The sequence below is a fragment of the Natator depressus genome, chromosome 2, assembly GCF_965152275.1.
Source record: "Natator depressus isolate rNatDep1 chromosome 2, rNatDep2.hap1, whole genome shotgun sequence".
Taxonomy (NCBI): Eukaryota; Metazoa; Chordata; order Testudines; family Cheloniidae; genus Natator; species Natator depressus.
The window spans coordinates 103,321,116-103,346,550 of record NC_134235.1 but is presented as its reverse complement, the minus strand read 5'-3'; the positions used below and the strand labels follow the sequence as shown (position 1 = coordinate 103,346,550).

General features: G+C 42.5%; 1 protein-coding gene across 3 annotated transcripts in view; it reads right to left on the bottom strand.

Moving 5' to 3' along the window:
* Positions 1–25,435, bottom strand: part of KIAA0319 (KIAA0319 ortholog) — an 83,067-nt gene that overhangs the window by 32,157 nt on the left and 25,475 nt on the right. For all 3 annotated transcript variants that reach the window (XM_074944773.1, XM_074944771.1, XM_074944772.1), the window contains 9 exons: positions 18,194–18,969; positions 16,670–16,865; positions 13,061–13,165; positions 10,349–10,446; positions 9,252–9,339; positions 8,052–8,144; positions 6,217–6,349; positions 3,722–3,950; positions 743–866 (listed from right to left, as the gene is read on the bottom strand). In XM_074944773.1, coding sequence (XP_074800874.1) covers positions 743–866; positions 3,722–3,950; positions 6,217–6,349; positions 8,052–8,144; positions 9,252–9,339; positions 10,349–10,446; positions 13,061–13,165; positions 16,670–16,865; positions 18,194–18,969 — 1,842 coding nt within the window. The remainder of the gene's footprint in view (positions 1–742; positions 867–3,721; positions 3,951–6,216; positions 6,350–8,051; positions 8,145–9,251; positions 9,340–10,348; positions 10,447–13,060; positions 13,166–16,669; positions 16,866–18,193; positions 18,970–25,435) is intronic.

Here is a 25,435-nt window from a genome sequence, read left to right as displayed (position 1 = left end):
ATGGCAATTAAAAACCTGCGGCTGGCCTGTGCCAGCCAACTAGGGCTCACGTGGCTCAGTCTATGGGGCTGTTTAATTCTGCTGCCAACATCTGGGCTCGGGCTACAGCCCAGACTCTGGTACCCTCTCACCTCGCTGGGGCCTAGAGTCTGGCAAACTCATTACCCAGAGAAAACCTTCATGAAAATCTGATGAGACCTAGACCATTTGGAGTGTCCATCAGTCAGCTTCAAATCCAGAAGATAATTTGAAAGGGGAAATCTTTGAAAATTCATAGTGCAATTTTCCAGCAACACTTATCAAGCAAGCCTATTCAGAATTCAAACCACAAAAGGAATCCTGAAGGTGAACTGCAGAGCAAAACAAAAATTGAATGAAGCACTGATTTATGTGCCGAATGACCTCGCTAAGCGGGCTGGCTGTGCAAGAAATTCAGCACAGAACTGCATTTCAACTTTCCAAAAATCAGTTAAAATGTACCTCTGTGCTGAATGCCTCATGCAGTCTGCTTAGTGGGAGCTTTCAGCACAGATGTGCTGTAGTCTATTTTTATTTTTTACTTTGCTGTTCACCTTTAAAAGAAAAAGCAAGAGTCTCTGATGCAGCCACCATTGGATACTCTGTCTGCCAGCTGAGAGATTCAGTGCAGAAGCAACTCAGGTAAGCAGGGCCTTCAAGAACAGCTGTAATTATGATGCCGATGTATCAGCTACAAAGCTAAAGCTGTTTCCAGTCTACCTACCAGGCTGTACAATCACGGTGACCTCAGCTGTGGACCGCTGTCTCGCTGAGTCTGTAATAGTCAGCTGAAATGTATAATCTCCTTCCTGCATTGCAGACAAGTGGAGGTATGGAGTCCGCACTCCCTAGTCATGAGGTAAAACAGAAGATTATAGGAGATGAAGAAAGAAAAATCAAAAGGTACAAAATGGTCTAAGCAATACAACTTGGTATAGTAGCCAACTAACAGTTTTAATTCATAACAACAACAAACATTTTGTCTGTTCAAATGTGTCTCAAGGGAAAAATAGATTTAAAAGCAAATTTCAGATACACTATTCAGACTCTCTTATGCAAACAGACTAGTCTTTCCTTTGTAGTCAAATTTAAATTTCTTATTTTGCTATAATTGCTGATTATTTTAAAAACAATAACAACGAACAACAATTTCTTGTGCAGCATATTTACATTCATAACTAACAAGTAACATGATCATCATTAGTATAGCTTCTTTCGTTTTCTTGATGATATGTCTTTTTATTTAAACACAGCAAAGCTGTTTAAATGTAATATTTGTAAAAAGAACAGCTTCCCTCAGTTAATATGAACACGTAGTTGAACTAAAATGTCATTAAAATGAAAAAACAAATCTGATTGCATTCATACTGGGAAGATAATATAGGTTTATGAGGGCATCTATTTTATATCAATAAGACATCTTATAACATTATATTGTGTATTGTACATTGTCTTCTAGTGAAAATGTCAATAAAGAAAATATACAGAAGGACCAAATCCTGGGTCCACTGAAGTTAATATCACTAATATGATAATAAGTTATGTCACTGACTTTACCTCTAGGACCAAATCCTGATCCCACAAATTGCCCATCAGGTACTCTCTCATAATGCCCATCACACAATTAATAGCATGGTAATCTGATATTTAAATATAAATGTGTAAAGGGCCCATTATAGCTCATGTCCCAACCACCATATTAATAAGTGATCATTTGTGGCATCATAACAATGCACGCTGTAGCAAACTATGATGCAACACCACCTGTGTCTTTGAATAAAGATGTCATTTAAAACTAGCTAAAGTGTAATTTTTATTATTAATTAACCAGAGCTCATTTCTGTACTAAAAATCAGCTAATGGCAAATGCAACAGTCCTCACATCCTCAGCTTTGTAGCCATGAAGACTATTCCCAGTTCTTGAGCAGAAATTGTAACATGCCACTGCATTTCAGCATCAGATAATTGATGAGCCCATTAGACATATTGAGCCAGGGTCCCATTCACACAGGGGAGTTGCTTTGGGCTGTAATAACTCCCAGACCTATAGTTCCAAGTTGTACAGACACCTGCTTTCTCAGACTTCGAGCTTGTCTGCACAGTTTCTGTATCACTGTATCAATTTAGAAATCAATATCGCTAAAATCAGTGCAACCTTCTATTATGAACAGTTATAGCAGTAGAAAGCTGCTTATATGAATGGGAATAACTCAGTCCATGTTAAGGGTTTGTACCAATTTAATTATAATCCGTTTCTAAACTAATATAATTAGAGTGGTACAAAACCAGTGTAGGCAAGCCCTGAAACATCCTCATTTTCAACATGGACAAACCCATCTATCCTACAAAAGTGGCTTCTGTGGTTCAGATGATCTGGGAATTAATTAAGTCAACTCACTGCAGAGTTAAGATCTGAGGCCTTGCAGAATGCAAAAAGCCCTGGATAATATTCATTAAAGTGAGTTCTTAAAAGGGAAAACAGCCATAAAAATTAATAGAGTAAATTGGCTTAACTTTAATATGACTGCACAATTTTACTGAGAGCGGAAGATACTGTTATGATGAATGTTGAGGGACTGAAGCTGATAGATCTAAAAGCTGCCTTCCATTCGTGACAAATGTAATAAGCAGTTAAGCTGCTTTTTGGAGTAAGAGAGCTGAAACAACAGGAGCCACCACCCAAATGATAGGCATATCAGGCTGGTCAGAAGCTGATCTATCTAGGTGGAGGGATTTCACTGGGGACTGAATGAAAACATAGGGGGCTTGGTATTGTTTGGGTATTGCCCTTTCTCTCTGTGGGAGAAGCAGCCTGCCAGGGAAACACTGGTAATGTGTGTCAGAAACCATGATGGGGATGGAGCAATACCGTAGCTGGAGCAGGATTAGCAACAGGGCTGGAGCAAGACAATGGCTGGAGCAGGCTAAGGCAGGTAGGGGAGAGTTCTAAACCCTGGAGTGACATTGAGCAGACTGAGCTACTGTTCCTCCTCTGAGGCATATATACCTGCCCTGAAAGTCACCAGACCAGTTCCTGGCTTGTGGACTGGCTGGAGCCTAGCAACGGAATGACTCATCAGTGCATGTGGCTTAATCAGACTCTAGTTCAGGGATGACTCATCACCTTACAATGTGGCCCTGAAAGAAAGCCAAGTGAGAGCTTTTGGGGCAGAGTGCTGGCTGGAAAGAAGTTTGGAAATGTGAACAAAAACTGCCCTCTGTGATCTGTTCCTATTGTGTTCAGGGAAACAGGATTTTGTGTACATTCTTTGTACATAAACAGGATTGAGTCAAAGAAATACTTGACCCCACCATCAACTTCTCCTCCTAATGGAAACAACTTGCAAGACTTTGAATGCTTGAGTCAGAAGGGATAATGCTGCTGTTAACAGCTGGATCCAAGGAGAGAAATTGGGAGCTGGTATTCCTGTTCAACCAAGAGGGAACAAATAATGAAGCTGCTCATAGAAATCAAAGTTGGCCAAAATAAATTAAAACAACACCAAAGGGAATGAAAACAAGATCTACAGACTCTAAAAAGAATTTAATACAAGAACTGCATGCTTTGCATAGGTCAAAAGGGGTAACCATACATTTTAAATAACAACTAGCAAATGTGGTGATAATTTCTAGGTATTTATTTGCTCAAATTAGAAACAAAAGATAAAACAAGCTTTTGATATTAAACAAGAAGTAAGCTTACCTGCATTGCTACTACTTTGCCTTTACTTTTGGAGCTAAGCGACCACTCGTAGCTGACAATCTCATGATCATCACTGCTCTGGTTTCCATTCAGTGTGATGAAGTTTTGGGGCAAAGTTATTGCCTGATTTGGTCCTGTGTTGGCAATGGGTGGGTAATCCACTGGTTTGTTGACTGTCAGAGATGCAATTGTGGAGTTCACTGCTCCATCTGAATCAATTACTGTTAACCTACAGGAGGAAGGAGGATATTGAAAATCCATTAGTTTGGATTTCTGCCAAGTTCAGATGCTCATGTTTCTCCTGCAACAGGAGATGGCAAAAATAACACCTAAAACAAAGCAAAGTCAAGAGCACTTTCCTACCCTGAGGTAAAGTGTTTCTAATGTGATGAACTGTTACAAAGGAAATCCAGATTCCTATAGTCAGGTCTCAGGAAAATGATAAGGAAACGATTTCCAAACACTGCCTTGCATGATACTGAAAATATACCTGAAATTTTTAAACTCTCCCCATTCTGGCTACAGGTGAAATTTTAACTCCATTTAAATCAATGGCAAAGCTCCCATTGACTTCAACAGAGCCAATATTTCATCCCAAGTCCCAAATTCCTAACAACACTTACTGAGTAAGAACCCAACAATTTAGCTCTCCATCTGAAATGTATTAATTCCTGTTAATAACTGAAGAAAAGATTGTTTGAGAGGTTCTGAAATTAGATACCAGACTCAGCAGAGGTGAAGTAATTAACATTCATAGTGTCCTCTTTTTCCTTTGCAGAACTAAAATTATTTACTTTAGTGGGATTTAGCAGCATCCAAAATTTTTGAAGACAATGTCAATGGAGGCTAAGTCACAATACCAAAACAATGAAGTTATATTACTGCTAACAATAAACAAAATGGAAATCCCATTATACTTTAAATTACGATTGAGATATAAATCTACAAGTGAATGAAATTCTGAGGGAAAGTTACCTGGTTTAGGTATTTATACTGTGCTCCTCATTGTGGTATCAGAACACATCTTTAACTGAGCTCAGTTGTGCCTAATGTACATAACGAAACACTTGGAGGGAGTGCACTTTGAAGCTTTCCACAAAATTTGGCAAACCAGTATAAAGCGATTTTATCATAAGGGGAAGGATAGTTTTGTAGTGAAAGCAAAAGGACTGGAAGGTAGGTGCTCGGAGTTCCATTCCCAGTTTTGCGACAGATTGCCTTTGTAACCTTGGACAAGTCCCTTTAATGTCTCTGAACTTCAGTTTCCCTACCTGTACATGGGTATAATAAATGGTCACCTGACATAGGTCTTTTGAGACTTAATTCATTATTGTATGAAGAGCACTTTAAGATCCTTGCTCGGAAGGCATTCTAGAAGCATCCCCGATATGGGCAACGGGTCAATTTTCAGTCTCATTTACACCATTGTGAATATGGAGTAACTCATGAAGTCATTAGAGCAGCTCAAGACTTACATCTGTATAACTGAGAACACAATATGGACCTATATGTCAAAGCAAGTATTAGCACACAACGCTCGCACAGAGCACCACGCTTTACATACACGTATGTGAACTCTCTAAGTTCCAACACCTCAGTGATGTTATGTTATTAAGCAATTTCATAACAATTGATTTTATATCAAATTTAGGGCTCACTTTAGCAGGCAAATCACCTGTTGAAGTCTGTGACAGTCCTGCCTATAAAGGGCGTGCAAGATTGGGCCCTAAACTAAAAGTTGCTAGAAAACGGAGAATTTATCATACTGAACAAGCACTCAGAATTACAATGGCAATCTCTGCTTTTGCACAGAAACCTGGATTGACTCCAGTTTCAGCAGGCTATGCTGGGAGTCAAATGGTAACAGTGAAAAGGTTTTACTGAAGAAGTTAATGATTCTTGCAATATTGACTCACCAGAGTGCTTCGCAGTCATCAGTCTCCTAATCCCATCCTGTCTACAGTTAGTTCTAGAGCATGACAACAACAGTTGACTACATACGGATACCAAGGACACTTTTCCAACTTGTGGAATGAAAAATAATGAAATGAAAATAGTCTCTCCTAATTATAGAAAACATTGCGGGGGGTGGGGGTTGGGGTTGAGATTCTGATATATCATTTTACATAACACCACGCTGCAAAGCAAATTTTGATTTGCTGCAACATGTCAGTCTTGTGAAATCCATGTAAGTGTTTCTGCATTATCCTACTCCCTCAGATTCTGCAACAAGCTAAACTTAGGGGTACAATTGGCCAAAGCCATAGCCCTCTGTTTGAGGAGGCAAACATCACCACAAAGAATATTGTTTATTTGTATTACCATAGCACCTGAGAGCTCTAGTCATGGACCAGAAACCCAGTGTGCCAGGCACTGTACAAACAGAACAAAAAGATGGTCCCTGCTCCAAAGGACATACAAAAAGAAAAAAAATCTTGAATTGAAATCATGATGTGAGGCTTGAAACACAGGAGGAGGGAAAGCACCTCACTTACCGGAAAGTGTAATTTCCAGGAACAAGGTTAGACAAGTGCAAAACAGGCGTGTCAGCTGATGCCTTTTGTTCTCGCAAAGGACCTTTAATTTCCTCCCAGTGGTAACTCAGTATCTTAGTGTCATCTCTACTTTCTATACCAAGTAAAGAAAAATACCAGAGTCTGGTATTAACACCATGAATATTAAAAACCTCTCATACTAAGAAACTTTAATTGGTTTTCTATATTTATCTTTTCAGACATGTTCACACACACGAGTACACCGAGCAATCTCAATTTGCTGACAGGTATTAAACCACAACATCTGACCCACAGCAGTATTTCCCTATACTTAGATAAAGATAACCCCTGGTTATGTTGAGGTAAACGTTGATTTTTTTAAATGGCAGCAAGTCTATAAATATGTAGTTGTATAATATGGCAATTACATTGAGAAGGGGGTATATTTAGCTTCCTCATTCCATTTTAAAAAGGAAAAAAATCATGAAAGGATATATTATACCAAAAGACCATAGGTAATTCCACTCCAGCACTTAAGGTAGCTATCTATTTAGACTTCAATTATGCTTAATTTTAAAATATGCGAGCAGTTCAAGTGGTTTTTTTGTGTTCAATGAGACTACTTGTGCACGTAAAGTTAAGCACATCTGTAAGTGTTTGCATGATTGGGGCCCAAGGGTTGGCGATTAAATAACACCAATAAAAACAGAAAGAACAGCTCAGATGATGATGAAGAAGAGTGATATTCAACACAAAACAGAGACAAAGCAGAATTAACAAAGGCAGGCAGGAGCCTTCAGAAAGCTTAACTCAATACTACAGCTGTGAAGAGTAGGAACAGCTAGAAAAGCGGTTGTAGAAGAGGTCTCAGCATCGCCTATGTCACATGGAGAGATTTCCATACTGGCCCTGAACAGGTTGGCATGAAGGATGACAATGGGAACTGGAGGAAGGACAGGCTATGAGATTAGCATGTCTGTGGATCCAATGGCCCCCAACACACTGCTCAAGTGGAGAAGCAGCTGAGGGGGCTGCACCAGAGCCCTGCACCCTGGCCCCAAATTGGAGGATGACTTTCATCTTCCCAACCTCCCCATACAACTTGATTATGTGAAGTCTGATTGACTGAGCTTTCTGTAGGTGAAGAGAGTAGAAGGAAAGAAAAAGAGTGAGAGCTCAAGAATGGATTATTTCATAACGAACTTCATTCAGCCTCACATTTTATACACATTCAGCCTGATTATCTCCTGCCACGCTCCTTGTTTAGACATACATGCCCTGATTCAGCAAGGTACTTAAACACATGCCTAACTTTAACCACATGAGTAGTTCTATCGACTTCAGTGGGACCATTCACATGCTTGAAGTTGGGCATGTCTTACATACCTAGGTGAATCAGGAGCTTATCCCTGTGCAAAGCGAACGTAAAACACTACCACCAGGAACAGTGACTTGATAGCATTCCCCACTCACATTCCCAGGCATAAAAGACTGCAAAGTGGTGGAGAATCAAGGCCAAACTATATGGCCATGTTGCTTTCCACTTGAAAATGGATCCAGAGAGAGAAGCTTTCATATTTAAAAAAAATAAAAGGTAAACAAACACTAGAACGGAAACGATGGGGCTCAAATTTTCTGACAAACATCATAACCAAGTGTCGCTTCATCAATAAGACACAGATAGAGGATGTAATGTTATAAACATATAGTACTGAGGCTCTTATATGATAAGTAGGAGATGGTGGTAATAAATTAAATGTACCATCCATACGAAACAACATTACAATTCTATATAAGGATTATAGCATAAAAACAAAGAGTTGTCCAGTACATACGACTGCCATCAATGAAGGTAGAAGTTGTAGGCAAAGACACCTCCTGTGCGTTGGGGGAAGCAACTGCTACGGGTGGTTGGTTTACTCTGACTGCTGTGTGAAAAAGAGGAACAGAAAACTCTTGTTTAAAGAAGACCTGTGCATAGAACTCTATTCTGCTGAGAGGGCTATCTGCCAGAACGATAGACAAATCAACATCCAACCAGTGAGCAGGAAGATTAATCATTAGGCAGTGGGGAAAATAATGGAGGTTGTGTGTGAAATCAGATAGATTGTTAGGTGGAAAGTTTCTATTATTTTCTGTGGTAAGAAGCTAAAGAACAGCACTTAAAATGGTGTTTTCTTAAAGAACTATGAGCTAGATAATTAAACAGGAGGAAACTGCTCAGCTTTGCTCAATATATTGTCTAACACTACCAGAAAATTGATTTCCTGCAAACTTTGAGAGCTGCAATGCAGTTAGCTAGATACATGAAGTAATCCATGCAGTTTTGGAGCCACACTGTAGGTCTGTAAAACAATAGTCCCTCTAACCTTAAATTTAGGATCCAGAATGCGAGTGATTAGGGAGAAAGAATGATATGCTCAAATACCACTACTGGTCCAGATCCTTAGCCCAGGCGAAGTCCCCTTTGTGCCACTCTAGCAACACAAAGTGGATTTAAGGCCACCCCATTGGAGTATCTAGGAATTTCCCTGATGTCGGTGAATGCCCTAGTGACATAAAGCTAGCACAGGCAGCTCTAGAACACCTGCTGTACCTTCTGGGGCACTGTAGGGCAGGGCAGGGGAAAGGATGTTAGGTCAGAGTGTACTGTGCTCCAGCAGTCCTAGGCTGGAGACTATTCCAAATGGCCTAAGTTCAATCAGTGCTGTGGCTGCTTTAACTTGTGAAAGGGGCCAGTTCAGCACCGAACAGCTCACTATTGGGGGGAAGGTGGTGTACAGGGAGACAGACAGGTGAAATATTTCCCCTCCCCATAGGTCCATGGAGCTCTGGAACAGCTTGGGATTCCGCACACTGCACTTAATTTAATTTAGAAAAAATTCCCTGACGAAATGTGTGGTACTGAATACAAATGTGTGTGTGTGGTTAGGCGACTAGTTATTCTTTTAAACCACTAATGAAGCTTTAAAAAAAGGTGGTGAACGAGCCCTTATGTTGAAAAATTTAGCTACTATTCCGGCAAACTGATTTACCTGGTTTGACAGTGACATTTACAAATCCTTCTCCAAATCCGTTTTCACCAGAAACAGTCACTTTGAAGGCATAGAGGCCTACTGAGAGCTGAAGCACAGAAAAGAGTGTTTCCAGTTACAGGCAGGAATTTCACAGAGATCATCTGAACATTTAAAGATTTGCCTGTCAGACTGTAAACAAGCAACTTGAAATCCAGGGCTCCATCTATAACGGCATGCACAAAGCGTGCTGGTCATTGCCCAGTGGTGGGGATTGAGAAGAAGCCACTTAAGACACATTTATTTTGCCCTAAAAAGCAGTTCTCAACCAGGGTCCGAGGGTTTCTGGGGGCCCACGAGCAGATTTCAAGGGGTCTGCCATGCAGCACCGGCATTAGACTCTTTGAGATCCAGGGCAGAAAGCCAAAGCCCCGCCATCCAGGGCTGAAGCCAAAGCCTGCACAATTTAGCTTCACAGGGCCCCTTGTGGTGTAGGGTCCAAGACAGTTGCCCTGCTTGCTACTTCCTAATGCTGGCCCTGGCTTTGATATGCAGAAAACCAGTTGTTGTGGCACAAGTGCGCCGTGTGTTTTTAACAGCATGCTGGGGTGGCCTCAGAAAGAAAAAGGTTGAGAACCCGTCCTAAAAGATCATCAGACTCCTCTGAAAAACTTGATATGCCTAGTGAAGACACTGACACGGGCAGAGGAAACAAGGGAGCCTTGACAGTCAGTAAAACAAGAATAAACTTCTCTGTGATGCATAACATATAAATTAGAAGGACTGGAGGTCCCATTTCACTCTAACGCTATAGCTCACCAACTTTTTCTTTCTGTTCAGGAACGTTCGGACAGATCCTCAGCTGACGTAAACTGAACACGTAACAGCTCCACGGTCTTCAGCAGAGCTCTGCTGATTCACATTAGCTGAGGATGTAGCCTTTTAGCTAGCAGGTAGAATTGATTTATAAACCAACAATCCCAGAGCCGATCTGATAACATGCTGAGGGAAGCACAACTGAAGTATTCGTAACAAATCAAAGATGCCTCCAGTGCAGACCGCAAAATGTCATGCAGCAATTATGAGAGTGTAGTGGGACTAAATTACGTCTTGCTTACTTGAGAGAGTTTCAGTGTCCGTGTACGCTTTCGCTCCATTTCACCCTCATAGTCAGCAGGGTGACTGATCAAGCTCCACTCATAGCTGTAGGCTGTTTCTGGGAGTGAAAAATTGTACAGTAATTATTAGCCTTGCCTTCAATATAAACAACTATATAGACACATGGGGAAAAAATGAAACGAGGCTGAATGTCTACAATGCAAAATAGTCAGAAACAATGACTTAATAAAAATATAAGAACGACCATACTGGGTCAGATCAATGATCCACTTAGCCCAATATTCTGTCTTCAGACGGTGGCCAATGCCAGATGCTTCAGAGGTTATGAACTGAACAGGGCAATTATCGAGAGATCCATCCACTGTCATCCTATCCCAGCTTCTGGAACTCAGAGGCACAGGGGCACCCAGAGCATGGGGCTGCATCCCTGACCATCTTAGCTAATAGCCATGGATGGACCTCTCCTCCATGAACTTATCTAGCTCTTTTTTGAACTCAGTTATGCTTTTTGACTTCACAACATCCCCTGGCAACGAGTTTCACAGGTTGACTGTGTGTTGCACGAAGAAATACTTCCTTTTGTTTTAAACCTGCTGCCTATTAATTTCATTGAGTGACCCCTGGTTCTTCTGTTATGTAAAGGGGATAAATAACACTTCCCTATTCGCTTTCTCCCCTCCGGTCACGATGTTATAGGCCTCTCCCATATCCCCCTTTAGTTGTCTCTTTCTGAGCTGAACAGTCCCAGTCTTTTTTACTTCACCTCATATGGAAGCTGTTCCATGCCCCTAATCAATTTTGTTGCCTTTACAAAAGGTTGTCATTTGCTAGTTATGAATATGCTGTCTGTATGTGTGCAGTCATTTTTGTATTTGAAGTTATGAATGTATGATATGTACTTGTATCGCAATGTGTTTGATTCTAAGTAGCATCAGTGAAGCATTTGGTCAGCTTCTTGAGAAAGGACTATTCTGAGTAAGTGCCCAACCAAGAAACACTTAACTGACAATGGACTTTGGGAGAAGCCAGTCCACATCTGAGCTCTCCTGGGAACGTTCAAACTAACATGTAAACAATGGCGTCAACCTGCAAAAAGCTGAATCATTCATGGACATGTGACTTGCCCAGGTGGCTACAATCTCCATCTTGTTGCTGTGATTTTTCACAGAAGAACAAAGGGATTTCTGCCCACAAGAGAAAGAATATAAAAGGCCCTGGAAGCCTCTCCATTTTGTCTTCAGCTGGCTCAAGAGATGGTCTCTCCACCCCAAAGAGATGCATGAAAGAAACTGGAACAAAGGTCTGTAACTACGGGGTGTGAGTGATTGCTGGACCCAGGCCATAAGTCACAACGTTGGTCTGAAAAGGATTGGGCCTAGATTAGGAAGGCGTCTAGTCTATGAAAGAAGTTTACTGGGACATCTCTAAGGGTGAGATTTACCTGTATTCAGTTTCCTAATGTATTAGGCTTAGACTCGTGTGTTTTGTCTTATTTTGCTTGGTAACTTTGTTCTGTCTGTTATTACTTGGAACCACTTACATCCTACTTTTTATACTTAATAAAAATCACTTGTGCTTATTAACTAACCGAGAGTAAGTAATTAATACCTGGGAGAGAAAACAGCTGTGCATATCTCTCTATCAGTGCTACAGAGGGCGGACAACTTATGAGTTTACCCTGTATAAACTTTATACAGAGTAAAATGGATTTATTTGGGGTTTAGGCTCCCAGAAAGGCTGAATACTGGGTGCTGGGAAAGTCCTTGTTACCTGAAAAACCCCTGGACTAAGTGAATCTTAGTTTCTGTGCACTGCAGGGGGCGTGGCCCAACCTCTTGGTCTGTGCTGTAGACGACTGGAGTGTCTAGCTCAGCAAGACGGGAGTGGAAGGAAGCCTTCTCTGGCATAGGGGTTTTTTCCCAGTGGTATCCCAGCACATCTAGTGACAGTCTTGAGGGAGTACCTGTCACCCAACCCGTCACAGTATCATCTGCAAATTTTGACACCTCACTGCTTACCCCTTTTTCGAGATCATTTATGAATATGTTGAACAGCACTGGTACCAGCTCAAATCAGTCTGGGACCTTGCTATTTACTTCTCTCCCCTGTGAAAACTTCTGATGTTTGAGTCTGTGATCTGAATCACTGCTCCATATAGTATGCGTCAAGTTGCTGCAACATGCTGTAACTCAGTGATATGAACGGTGGTGGGGGAAGAGGGATGCAAATTAATGGACTCTGCAGGTACTTTAGCATGAGTACTTACTCTCCTCACCATCACTGACACCAGTTGCTGAACTGTCCTGGTGCTAAACACTTATGAACAAAGAATTCATTCTTTGCACCAGGCGACGACAGCATTAAGAAAAGTTCAGCTTAGCGTTCGCAGCCTAAGTTTGTTTTTAGCAGATAGTGTAAGTGGACACATTAGTCCAGATCCTCCCTAGCGTAAATGTGTGTAGCACCAGAGGAGGAGCTGGTTAATTAATTTGCATGCTGAAGACAAAAACCACACCCACTAATCTCTAAAACCCCCTTTGAAATGCCCCTCTGCAGCTGGTGCCACAGAGAACTGTCTCCGCAGATAAGAAGGGGAAGTTCTGCCCCCTGGATCCCCTTCTAGTTGTGGCTGTACATACAGCCTCAAAGCCAATCTGTGTTCATGTGTCAATATTTTATGTCTCCCTGTTTGAAAAGATTGTTAAATTCACCTGTGCGGGGCGGTGGCACAACAAAGGCATTCAGTTCAACTTCATTTTTTGGTAGAGTCACCTGTAAGTTATCTCCAGCTGACACCACGAGTTCTTTTACTGTATCTGAAGAAGATAAAAGCATTACATTTTAAAAAAACAGAATAAAGGGGAAACGGATTTGAAAAACAAATTATAATAGGGATTGCATATTTATTGTATATCATCTGGCAACTTTTTGGGGAAAGATGGGGGAGAATTACATTTTCTTGATAAATTATCAAGAATAATCATAATTACAGATTAATCTTCTCTCACCAGCCTACACTTGAGAATGGCTCCCCCTGAAACTGAAATCAAAATTAACTCATTTTTGTTTTAAATCAATGATTGTGATTTTTCCGTACACCGTGTATATTCATTTTGCTTTGAACACACAAAAATCATAATTCCCCCCCACAGAGCCAATGTGTTTTTCCTTAATAAAAGTATGGAAATTTGGGAGACTAAAGGGTAAAAGTGCTGAATTAGAAAGGACTTGTATGAGAACCGGAGCATGTCTGCATTCAATCTCTATGTAGTTTTTCTCAAGTTTCCCAGTCGCTAGTTTTCCATTTCCATCAGATACCTATAGAGGAGACATAGTTTGCTGTCTAAGGGCCACATTTTGGCTAACCCTGTAAATGTGCACTAGAGAAAGAAGAGAGTAAAGGAAGCCTCCTCCAGCCTCCAAACCCCCATACATGATACTTCCAGAAAGCCACTGCTCATGTTCCCCAAGTACAGACCAGGAACCAGTTAGCAAAGTAAGAAGCAGTCTAAATCTCAAGAAAGGCATAGCCAGGCAGACTCGGAGCAGTCAGTTCCTGCAGACCTGCTAGCACCCGGAGGTCAGTGCCGACTCTTTTTACAGGTAAGTGCTACTGCTTCATGCACTCTCCCTAGCAGGCCCTGAGGCACTTTCTTTTTCTGCAGGATGCCGCAGATTGCATCTGCTCGGCTTCGATAGCTCTATCCAGGCTACCAAACCCAACTGTGTCCGTTGTGCTTAAAGGCACAATTCAGCCCTAAATTCAATCACATGTGTTCTTGAATCAGTCAAACAACTCTCAGTGATTCTGATGACAGGCTTCTGAACAGTTTCTAATGGCTTTGTTCTTGGAAGCATTCCAAAGAAATCACAACCAGCCGAGTCAGAACTAAAAGAGATTAAACCAAATAAAGTAACACAACACTTACTAATGCAATAGGAGCTCGCTTTTCCACCAACTGTGTACTGTTTATACATTAGCATGATGCTGCCATTGACATGATTAATATGCTATTCATAGCGTCACATTTTCAATGTCCATAAAAACAGCAGGAGAACATGGAAAAAACAGCTTGGCTAAAAGGTGACTGTATGCTTTGCATCTTATTTCATGCTGCCCTCCCTCTAGGAACAGCCTTCTACTTCTTGGCCACAAAGAGTCCTTCCTCTCTTCCTTCAAACCACTCTTCCATCTACAAGGTCCACAGATCCTTTAACCACTGGGATTTGTACAGCCATGCACTTTCAGGCAGGGTTCAGTCAAACAGAACTATATATACCCAGGGTTTTATAATGCTTCCCCACTACTGAGAGACCGCAGCCTGGAACACCCTGCTACCAGAGGCAGCATTTGCTGATGCCCAAATGTCCAGTTTGTACATTTTGAGCCCAGCAGACCTCATCATCTGGGGCAGAAGATCTCTGAGCCCAGGAAGCTGGTACCACTCCGAGCGAGTGGGCTTTGATGCCGGTTGCTGGAGAGATTCTTGTCTGGAAGGCTTCATATATGCACTATCCAACCCTCTCGAAATAGAACATTTTGATGCTCTCTTTTCTTTGGATGAGAGAGAGCAGATCAAGCACTGAACTTGCAAAAGGCCTGTATGCAACTGATTTAGAGCTGAGGTCTCCACGAGCATCCAATGTATGCTAGAGCTTCTCTCTTGGGTGGACAGGATCACAATTTCTTTAGTTCTGAAAAACTGAGTTAGTTTTTGGGATACAGGCTGCGTCTTTATGAAAACCACCTTTTCATTGTGGAATGTGCTATAGTGCTCCTCAATGGGTGAAGCCCCAGGCTCTGACACTCTCTGGGTAGAGGTGATGTCCATCAGGAAGCCATCCTTGGTGGAGAGGAAATACAGGGATACCTTCCTGAGGGGTTCAAAGGGATGCAGAGTCAGTGCATTAAGAATCACATTGTGGTTCCATGGCAGCACTTGATTAATCTTAAAAGGATGAAGTAACGATGCAGCTCTGAGGAAACACCAGGGGGAGGGAGGTTCAGTGCTACCTACCCCTTGACTTCTCCCAAGTCCCATTTTGAGTCCTCTTCAGCCCTCTCCCTCCCTTGGATGCTACTGAGGAGAGGCAGGAGGGAGCAGGGAAAAAGCTGCCTGGCCTGTGGTTGCAGCCACACACCATTGCCTGAGGTGGGGCTCACCCCATTGCTCAGGGGCCCCCTTTGTATCTTTTTGTCATGGTAGGGGGGGACTGACACCTGCTTCAGGGTCCTGCTTTCCTGCGGGTTTAGGTCCAGGCTGGCTGCTCCTGGCTCAAGAGAGAAATTCTGCAAAAATCCCTGCCCTGATGGTTCTACTGAGATATGCAGGGCTCTTCTGTCAGGCACTCCATGAGCAGAGTGGAGCAAACCGCACACGTTCAGGCTTTCCCCTTCTTCCCATTCTCCTCCATGCTGAACTCGAGTTTTACTGTCTAACAGTTGAGCAAAACACTGACTTTTGGAAATATATTTGCACACTGATATTATCATCGTCATCTCCATAGCAGGTAGGGAGTAAATGTCTACACCGCATACTAAGCCTGGGCTCTGACTCAGGTTTGAGTCCAAGCCCCGCTGCTGCCCACATGCAAACCAATCTGACTTAGGTCAGAAAACAGGACTGGTTCCTAGGGCCTCCTAGGGGGGGTGGGTCAGAGCCCAAGTTCCGCTGTGGCTTCGGTCCAAGCCTGTCATTTTGCACTGTGGATGCAGCTCAAGCCACATACCCAAGTCAGAAGTTCTGACTAGTGCAGTATGGATGTGATAGCATGGCTGTGAGACCCGGTTCCAGCAACTGTAAGCCCAGGCTTACAATGCAGTGTGGACACTGAAGCATGGGCTTGGAAACACTGTGTCAACAAGCCTAGGTCTCCCAGGACCCAGCTCAGAGTGCAGTGTAGATATACCCAGAGTGAGAAAGCTTTATCAAATGGGGCCAGGCTTGCAGCACGCTGTAAAAGTAGTGAGACTCTAAATTAACCTGCTCGCCTCTGGAAGCTCATTTCACAGCCAGTCCTTCTCAACTGAGAGCACCTTCTAAGCATTTCCATACTATCCATTGCCAAAATGAACTCTGGCTTTCAGGGCTTTTTTTCATGCAACCTGTGTCACCACCTTAAAGTGCTGATACACTGTGTTTTGGTATAAAACCTGCACTGTCCCACTGAAGTTGGTAATCAGAAATGACCAGCGCCACCAACATTGCGCTCAGTGTTAGCACTGTCTGGGCAGCGGAGTAGGGCTATTTGCCTTAGGAGGAGTCTACATTTCTCAACTGCTTTATTTTTAAAAGTTCCGCCTTGAAGAAGAAAGTTACCCGCTTTGTCAGCAGTGGTGGGAGATGTGACCTGCTGCATGACAGTGGCCTGAGAGATGACAGAACTAGCTGGAAGTGGTGTGATCCCATCTTGTGTCAGACTCCAGGGGGCTGTTGTTGGGATTTGGGTTCTCTCTGCGATAGCTTGGGTAGATTCCAGATTGTCTGAAGGAGGGTTATGAGAAGGCTTTAGAACCTATAAGGGGAACAGTAAGGGTAAAATTATTATGAATAAATAATTTTCCCTAGTCAGATATACATTATTTATAATGCATAAACTGAGCCCAGCAATGAGTGTCATTGGGATATCCTGAACATGAAGAAAAACATTACCAATGAAGGCCCACATTCTCCCATCATATTTTTAAGAAACTGCTTTCAACCTCAACAGGAGTTCCACATGCAGACCAATGCAAGAATACGGCTATTAACATACAATTTGTCACACTGATTTGTGTCTAGTCTTAAATTAAGACTAAGCTTTTCAGGGCAGGGGGCATGTCCACCTTTGTGGGTAATGATCCTTATCTACTGATAAGTACCTGAACACTGACCTTCTAGGGTGAAAAGCAGCGTTTTCTGTAACCATGTAACGTCCATTAATAATACTTAGCATTTATATGGTGCTTTACATATTCAAAGCACTACACAAATACTAATAAATCATCACAACGCACCTTGGATATAGGAAAGTATTACTATCCCCATTACACTGACTTATTTTATTGAACAGAGGCCAGGATTTGAAATAACTTGGCCACGGTCACACACTGACGCAGTGCCACAGCCTGGATTCAAACGCAAGGAATTTCTGAGTCCCGACCCTGCGCATACTCCCGTAGACCACATTGCTTCGTGCACATTAGAATGCATGTTGCATGGGGAGCTGTTAAAGGACGATGCATTTTGAAGGCCAGAAAGCCAGAATACCATACAGACACATTGTAACCCAGATCCATGTCCACAAGTCTGAAAGTTTAAACTGGGATCCCTATACCCAACTACCAGAAGCTTTACTCCTTACTGTCTGATAGATATCTGAGTGCCTTGCCTTGATCCAAGTAGCATTGTATTGCATTAAACACTAGCCAGGAGGGCTGGGTTTTTTTAAAAGAGCACACTCTTTTCTTATACTGTCACATACAGTAGGGTGACCAGATGTCCCGATAAAATCGGGACTGTCCCGATATTTAGTTGTTTGTCCCATGTCCTGAACGATGTACGGTCGGGACGCCATTTGTCCTGATATTTTGCTTCGGCGGCACTCTGGCTTTTTTTTTTTGCCTGGGGTGGCAAAAAACCTAGAGCCAGCCCTGGTGTGGGGGTGAGCCTGTGGCTGCCCCCCATGTGTCCCAATATTTTGGTCTTGTCATCTGGTCACCCTACATGACAGTAGTGGACAATGAAACACTGATTTCCTTAGGGACTACTATACTAATCTATTTTGATTTGAAAAGGACCTATAAAGCAGAACATTACAGTGCACACATCACTACTTCTTCTGGGATCTTGAGGCATCCCTACCTCTTTCCCCAGGTTGTCAATGGCTTTTACAGGTGGTTGTCCAGCTGCTTTGCTTTCAGTGGACTCCAGTGGGAATGGTGTCATCTCAGCGAGAGATGGCATTTTCTCCTTGGCATGTTCAATAGGAACAGAGTTTGAATTGGACCCACTTTTAGTCATGAGATTTTCCAGTCTACTGCCTTCCCTGTGCTTTTCAGCCAAATCCTCATGGTTGTCTTCAGTATCAGCTAATGTAGGGTTGAAGCCATTTTCACTGGTCACCACCAGGCCCCAGTCCATGTAATCAGTGCTCTCTTTCTGTTTGTGCTTGATGCTCAGCTGAAAGGGGTCCTTCTCCAAGTCCCTGTAGTCATCAGTGTATTCAGGTATCTCGTCAAGGCTGTGATCTTTGCTCAGCAAAGAAAGCTCCTTCAGGTTACTCACTTCCTCAGAGGGCTCACTCTGTAGTCCCACAGAGTGAACCATATTTGGCAGCACCTGTCCATACCCTAGCAATGCACCTGGCCTCTGAGAAGGCCTAAGTACAAACGTAAGATAAGACTTCACTGTTTCAATTTTCTTAGGTTCACAATTTTCTTTATGCTGGCAGTTCACAATGTAGCAGCGCCGTTCAAACATCCAGGACAAGTCACAACCCGAAAGATCGCAGCAAGCTGCTGTGCAGTCTGACATCGACATGGCATGGGGAACTCGCATGATTTTAGTGGTGTCTAAATTAGGAGATATCACTGCGTCTGCATACGTGGCTCCTTCTGTGCACTGCTCACAGAAATACCCTGAAACAACATACACTGACATTAGGCAGAGAACTACAATCACACAGCTGTAGAAGCTGCCATCATGCCTTGGAGGGACTTTTCATTCAAGGGCAAAAATGTAAACAATATTAAGATTAAATATAAATCATTTTACCATGCACAAGTTTTGCCATTATTTTTCTTACAAGGTTTGCTAATTCTTGAAGATATGTGTGTGCATTAAGAGTAATATTTTACACTCACGTAGCATTTCTCATCCGATGGTCTCAAAGCTTCTTGCAAAGTATCTCTTATCCCATTTTACAAATACAGATGCTGAGGCAAAGAAGTTACATGACTTGCCGAACATCCTACAGCAAGCTAGTAGCAGGGCAGGGAACATAAGAACCCTGATGGCACAACATACATATTGTGACACTACTAGACCAGATGCCAGGTTTTGCCAACGCTGTAGTCATCAGCTGAGCACTGACAAATTCAGAGCTGGAAACCAGACCAGCTCACATGTATGTTAGTATTGTTCAAGACAGGTGTTAGACTTGTAAGATGTGTTCAGTGTTTAGGCAATAATTTTACTTGTAATGTCTGTATCCTATGCTGTAAGGTAGTATGTAACTTTTGCTTTATAACTGTAAAAATGCCTGCTCTGAACTTGTGAACCCAGGCAGGAGAAGTGGTTCACCCACCCATCAAGGAGGACTATCAAAACTAAAAAGAAAAGGAGTATTTGTGGCACCTTAGAAACTAATCAATTTATTTGAGCATAAGCTTTCGTGAGCTACAGCTCACGTCATCAGATGCATACTGTGGAAAATACAGAAGAAATTTGTTTTTATACACACAAATCATGAAAAAATGGGTGTTTATCATGATAAGTGATGTTAGTGATAAGTGATAAGTAAGTGGTGTTTATCGCTCCCCGGCGAGCGGGGGAGAAATTATTAGGGAGTCTGGGAGCCTCACCCATGTAGACCGTGCCTGACCCCTAGGCTCTCCCATTGAATCAGGCACATCTACCCCCATCCACAATAGTCCCTGCACCCCCCTTCCCCTGTTCCCATGTGTCCATGAACCCCTACTCAGCTGCCTCTCCTTCCCCTTCCCGATGTGGCCCTGCATCCTCCCCCATCCCCATGTGTCCCTGCACCCCAAACTAGTTTCTTCTGCTGGTGTCAAAAGAATATTTTCTTCCTTTGGACTAATTCATTCCAAATTGAGACCTGAAAAAGCAGATTATGAACAAACAGTAAAATGAAGGTGAAGACGACTGAGTGAGCTGTAGAAGCCAATATTTTAGGTTTCTCATGTTGACCTGGCTAACATAGTCAATTTTTTTTGTAATATTTCATTTAACTATTTTAGTTAAAAACAATTTTAACAAAAGCAAATCAGATTTTAAAAAACTTGAATGTTTAACTAAATTCAAAAATTCATATGCTTGTTTTGTTAAAATACTATATGTTTGCTGTTGAAGAAAAAAATCCAGAATACATAACATTGTTTTAGTTAAATAAAACAATTTAAATGTCTGTCTGATTATGTTCTTCTCCTAATACAGCCTGGCAAGAAAATCCTCCAAATATTAATGATTAACCTGTTGAATTGGAGATAGTTCACCTCCCAATGACTTCATAAATATCCGCTTCAATTACCTTTGGTAAATGAAATAACCAAACAATCATTCATTTTCTGATATAGCTGTAACACTAATCTGAAAAGTTTTCATAATATATCACTTTAAAAATGTATAGTGTGTACCTTCTAAAAACGAAACCTACATCTATCTCTGAGTTGTGAAGAATACGTATTAAGGTTATAACAACCAACAAGAATGCACTTTTATGTAGAAATCCATGATTTAAATTGAGTCTTCCTGACTAGCGATTTAAATCATGATTTAAATCAATTTCATTTAAATCTAATCCACCCTGGCCCAATCCCTCATGAAAACATATTGCAATTGGCAGAAACAGCCTGGAAAATTGCCCACAACTCTTTCTACACCTGATTCTGATACCCTTATTTATGATAAACAGCACCTTATCCCAGGAGCAGCCCTATTGACTTCACTGAGACTCCTTGTGGAGCGAGGTGCTGCTCAGTGGGAGTAAGGGGATCCCAAACTGGACCTGAACGAGTAAGGATAAGGTGCACTGCAGAGTATGGTATCCTTGGGCAGGCAGACTCTCTGCTCAACTGCTACTGTTCCCCCCCGCAGCATGACAGAGAGATGGTAAGGCAGGATTTTGCCCTGAGTTTGCAGTGCTCGCACTTTGAGAGGAGAAAAAAAAATCTTTTGACTTGCAAATGGACAACATTTAATAAGGCACTAATAGAGCATAAATGCCCCCCTGTTTAAGAGCAGGTTGAACAAACACCTGTCAGGGACGGTCTAGATAATACTTAGTCCTGCCTTGAGTGCAGGGGACTGGACTAGATGACCTCTCGAGGTCCCTTCCAGTTCTTTGATTCTATATTTACAGCAGCACTTTTCTGACTACAGCTACAGTTTAATACAGGGCTGGGGTTTTGTTTTTGCCTGTATTTGTATTCCAGCTAGACCTCTATTCAAGGGAACATGAACGTAAAATAACAGCTCCTGTACAACAGTGTGCAATTCTTCAGCTTATCAGCACCCTCATTCTTCTCTCCCACACCGAGTATACTATAATTAGTTCCTCCACATTCCCATTCACCTCTGAGAATATCAGGGATGCTGTTGCAGAGGTCTATGAAAACACTTACCATAAATCAGTACTTTAAATGTGCTACCCAGCTTCTGACAGGGCAGCTGCAGGAGCTCATGGTTAAAGGAGAGGGCTGGGAGGTAGGAAACCAGTTTAACTGCTGTGCAATTTAGACATATTTATCCACATCGATAAAAGCATAATAAAATGGGAACTTGGAAAAACAACAAAATCTCTTGTAGGGTAACACAAAAGTGTGCCTCAGGTTCGTGTACAATAATAAGTAAACAACCCTTCATTAAAAATAGGTATAAAGCCCAGACTTTCAAAAACTACTGGTTATTTGGATGCTCAGCACTTTCTCTGAATCAGGTGCCTTGAAGGCTTCCCAAGCTGGGCACCCAAATATTCAGGCACCCAAAATAGTAACAGTAATAATGACATCCAGCCCTTGTATAGCACTGGTCATCAGCATTTTACCCAGGAGGTCAGCATCACTTCCCTCACTTTACAGGTAGAGGTAACTGAGGCACAAAGAGGTGAGATGACTTACCTGACATCACACAGCAGATCAGTGGCAGAGCTGAAAACAGAATCCAGGTCTCCTGAGTCCCAGGCCATTGATCTAGCCACTAGGCCCTACTGCCTCTCCTATCACTAGATACTTTTGAAAACTGTGGCCTATATTTTTTATAAGTGAATTTCATGCTGATGCAACGTGGTAGATCAATATTCCCACAGACTGTAGTCCTCCATTTACCCACAGAGCAGGTACAGAATGGATCAGTTTTACCTGCCGAACTATAGTTCAATCTCCATGCCCTAGCCAGCCCTGGGCCTCTCGGAGGGCAGCGGTTGTTTCAGATCAGTGATTCTCAACCTTTTTTATACTGTGTCTCTATGTCACAAAAGCAGGAGTTTCAGGACCCCTTCTCATCCATTCATTCAAAAAGGAAGAGTAGCAACGACCCTCCTGGACCTGTTCACAGCCCCCAGGTTGAACACCTATGTTTTAGATCTTTTACAATTTCCCCTGCATAAGCAGGCATTCACCCTGTTATGTCTAAGCATTACAGCATAGGTAGGTAACTTAGTCTTCAGATGTGCCGAGTACCCATAGCTTTGTTGGATGTCAGATCTGGCCAACAAAACAAAAAAACAGTGTCAAATCTGACCATCTGAAAATCAGCTCAAGAAGTTCAGTGGTGCCCAGCATTGAGCAACACACATCACCGAGGGAAGCTCTACACTTAAAAAGATGCAACAGTTCAGACTGTGCCACTGTAGCGCTACAGTGAAGATGTTTCCCCCATCAGCAGCGTTAACCCACCTTCATGAGAGACGGTAGCTATATCGACGGGAGAAGCCCCCTGGTCGACATAGCACTGTCCATGCCAGGGGTTAGGTCAGTATAATTGCGTTGCTCATGGGTGTGAATTTTGCTCATGGGTGTTTTGCGTTGCTCATGGGTGTGAACGGCACAGTTATACCCATGTAAGTTTATAGTGTAGACCTGGCCTGAGTGTTTTGGAAAGTCAGCTGCTGCCCTTCCATATGGATGCACAGTAGCAGATTTTTCAGGAGATACAGTGATATGCATTACTCCTGAGAAGGAACAATTGAGCCCACTGGGCCTAAGCCAAAGCCCCATGAAGTCAATGGAAGCTTTGCCACCGGCTTCACTGGGAGCACCAACTGGCCCATTGTAGAGTCTGAAGCAATAACTGGGCACAATTGGATGATGCAAGGATGAAATTTCAGCCTCAATACTACATTTCTTTGTTGGTTGGTTTCAGCTGGGATATGAAAGCCCGGCTTTCAAAGGGGACTCAGTTGGATCTCCAGTTTTCCTATCTGCACTCCACAGTGGTCCCAAGTGATAGAATTTTGATGTCTATCTGATTTGTGAGAAACTTGCCGGAAAATTCATTACTTAGATGGTCATGTTTTAACACTTGTGCCTGCAAAACTGACCCCAATTGACTGCAGGCATAAAATTAAAGTAGTTTTTAAAAACTGTGCCTACAGTCAATTGTGGTCAGAAAGTAACATGCCACTCCACTCAGAAAAGCGACTGTGCAAAAATAGCATCATGCAGTTCCACATTTATAATGCCTGAATGACTTGCAGATCATGTGTGCTCAGTTTACAGTTAAAAAGATGGTTTTCCTAATTGCCAGCACTGCAAAGTCATGCTGGGAGCATTCTGGCTCATGCAGCATCACCTGCAGTAAAGGTTCTGTAGGCCAAATACACCTACATCTGTGCTACCTTATACCTGGAGCAGGCTTGCACAGGCATAACTGAGGGCATAATTTGGAGATAATGGAGTTGCACAAGTGGCCCTGTCACAGATGTTAGTAATTCTGTTGATAATGCGTAAACCAGTAAAGAATAATCTCACATTCCCAGATCTGTTTTGGGCTAACTTTAGGAAAAATTAATAAAGACAATTCCCCCCCTCAAGTCTGCAGACATAGCTCTTCATACATATGCAGGGAGCACAACTGCTGAGTAAGAAGGCACCATTTTTACAGTCACTTTGTAAAGTAAAGTTATTCCTTATAAGGACAGGTTTCAGAGTAACAGCCGTGTTAGTCTGTATTCGCAAAAAGAAAAGGAGTACTTGTGGCACCTTAGAGACTAACCACTTTATTTGAGCATAAGCTTTCATGAGCTACAGCTGTAGCTCATGAAAGCTTATGCTCAAATAAAGTGGTTAGTCTCTAAGGTGCCACAAGTACTCCTTTTCTTATTCCTTATAAGGAATCCCCCAAGCCCCTCTTTGAGCTGCAAGGTTCCCCTGCTCCACACACTTCCTGCTTTATTTCTCTGCCCTCACTGCCTGAAATCATAACAATGATCTTTCTGCCTGAGCAGCATGGGACAGCATGCCTGAACTGGGCAGAAGGATTCTGGCAGAAACTAACTGAGGCTTCCTATTCTCTCACTGTCAGCTTCATAGGCCAACTGAGGCATGAATGGCATGGAGATTGTGGTAATTTACTAGGCACCAAATTGTGTTTGGCCTGGTGATCACACAGTAATATATTGCAGGTTATCAGGGTTGTTTAGAGGGCAGATGGAAACTCTGCATGATTACGATGACAGTGCACATGGACTGGTTTGGTCATCGGATCTAACAGTAAGCTGTGCAGCAGGAGGGTTTTCTGTGTTCTAAGTGAGAAATATCAGATGGAATTAATCCAGCCATTAAGGACTGCAATGGGGAACCACTGATAAGGAAGAGTGGGTCAGTTTTAACCCCGTCCCTTTAAGAAACTGATTAGTTGTCAAGCTGATGCTCTGAGATTCCCCCCATCCCACTTATTCCCTCTCCAGCATTCTTAGCCCTGGCCTCACCATAGCCAGTCAGAATTGGCTGTGGCAGAGGAGATTTTAGGGGAACAATTCAAAGCAGTCCCATCTCCTGGAGACTGAGCATACACACACACAGCGCTCCTGGCTCCTACCATTGTGGGAAACGTGGGACAGACTCAAAGCCCAAGGTTGGCCACGCTGCCACTACTCAGCCAGGCTAGACCTAGATTTTAAAGCTGTAAGCAGGAATCCTGCTAATGCCCAAGAAAAACAAGCTGAAACTGCAAACATATATTTCTAGCTGAGGGGCTGTTCCTAGCCATAGCTAGTTTTCAATCCCTAGGCTTGCTGGAGTCACAAGTTCAAATCCTCGAAGGAGTGACTCAGCTCTTCATCCTTCCAAGGTAGATAAACTGAATTCCGTGTAGTTTACTATATAAGCATCTTTTGATACAGACCTTAACCAAGGTCACATG